Source organism: Brassica oleracea, chromosome C3 (assembly GCF_000695525.1).
Source record: "Brassica oleracea var. oleracea cultivar TO1000 chromosome C3, BOL, whole genome shotgun sequence".
NCBI lineage: Eukaryota > Viridiplantae > Streptophyta > Magnoliopsida > Brassicales > Brassicaceae > Brassica > Brassica oleracea.
Window position 1 is genome coordinate 2,844,999 of NC_027750.1, and position 1,716 is coordinate 2,846,714.

The 1,716-nt window shown below is 33.6% G+C and overlaps 1 protein-coding gene across 1 annotated transcript; it reads right to left on the reverse strand.

Moving 5' to 3' along the window:
• Positions 1–683: 683 nt before the first annotated feature.
• Positions 684–1,714, reverse strand: LOC106329655 (aspartic proteinase oryzasin-1-like; the record flags this gene model as incomplete). The annotated part of the gene is made up of 4 exons (XM_013768334.1): positions 684–843; positions 944–1,005; positions 1,116–1,238; positions 1,328–1,714. Coding segments are annotated over 4 exons (666 nt in total), but the record flags the coding sequence as incomplete, so codon positions are not given.
• Between the last annotated feature and the right edge of the window lie 2 nt (positions 1,715–1,716).

The window sequence follows — 1,716 nt, forward strand, 5'->3', positions numbered from 1 at the left end:
CGTATCTATTAGATATGGGATTGGTTAATTTTTAAAATAATTGATTTCTCATAGATATATATACATTTAACAAATATTGAATATACCAAAGTAATATGGAATAAACTAACCATTAGGTTATGTTTTTAAAATCTTTTTCTGTAAAAAACATGAGAATGCGTATGAATACGTTCGGGTATAAGGTTTGAAAAATATTATTAGTAAAAATGTCATATTTTTATTTGCACACGTGAGTTGTTCGGAAGTTATTTTCATCTTTTAAGCCTTTTCATTTTAGGGTATAGGGTTTGAGAAAAGATGAAGATGGTTTCATGTTATAGGGCATTGATGATGTTTTAAAAAATAAGGATTATTCAGGTATGCATACGGTTTGGGCCTTTATAGTATGCATTCGGCTTGGGCCTTAAGTCATTGACGATTTTTTTAAAAAAAAATAAAAGGGAATGACATTTGGTGGTAAATAACTTGAAAAGCCAGGGGCAGAATCCTATTAGGGATTTTGCTTTAATAGTATAGATAGGTTAAGTGTAATTTAGTCGGATTAAACTCTAGTCGTAATTGCCATGCCGCATATAATAGCAGTAGTTATACTCTCTTGTAAGTATTTTATAATAAGTTCATACATTTCTTGATTTAACGAACCGAAAAAACTACAAGAGAAGTATAGCCCATATTTCTTTTTGTTTTAGTTAATAATTTATAGAGTACATATCATAATACCACAAACAGGTAGGAGATAATAAGAGAAATTATTTGGACTTGGCGAATCCGACTTTAACAATTCCCGGAGTCTGGTAGTTCCAAACAGTATGAAATGCTCGAATGAATGGCGTGCCAAGTTGCCTACACAATCAAAAACCGCAGAAATAATTTTAAAGATTTTTTTTTTAAAAAATAAGAAGTTAAAGATATATAATAAAAAGTTTAAAGATGAAAAAATTACCATAAATCAGTCGTAGCATCCGCGAATACACTCTTGCATTTCCCATTCTTTCTCTCAATGTACTAGGAATTTTTTGATAGAAAATAAATAAAGAAGAATAGTGAAAGAAATAATAATAATAATAATAATAATAATAATAATATATATATATGTGTATTGTCTAGCGTCTTACATCACGTGGTGTGAGGGTAAAAGTTTTTGCGGCTATTGTGAAGCTTATAACTTCAGACAGCTTGTCATAATTAGAGCAGTCTGCTGCTATTCCGATTTGCTTATTAATCTTGACGATCAAATTCTAAGAATTACAATTATGGAGAAAAGGGTTAAAATTTAATTTAACAAATGAAATGATGAGAGATAATTAATTAAAACAGAAAGACTTACCGGTGGACCACGAATGTATGTACTCCCCGAGTCCACAAGAACTTTGCATCCCTTGGAGCAAACTTTCGTGTCAATTTTGCCCACAAAAAAGGAGTTAATCTTGAAGGTGTTATGCGGCCCTTCCGCATCAACGTAGGTATGAGCTCCGGTGAAGTGCTCTTGGTCTATACCTCCAAAGACTATTTCTCCACCGTTTTCACCAGAATCACTGTACCGTCGAAGCCATATCGAGAACACTTTCTTTGTAACTACCCCTTCATCCATCATCGTTCTCCAGATGGGACGAGCTCCTGTGATGGTCGATTTCGATAGGCCGGAAAGTCCAAATATGCCATCCCACGGCCTTTCGTAAATCCGTCTACCTGGAGCTTCAGTTGCCTCGATGAACG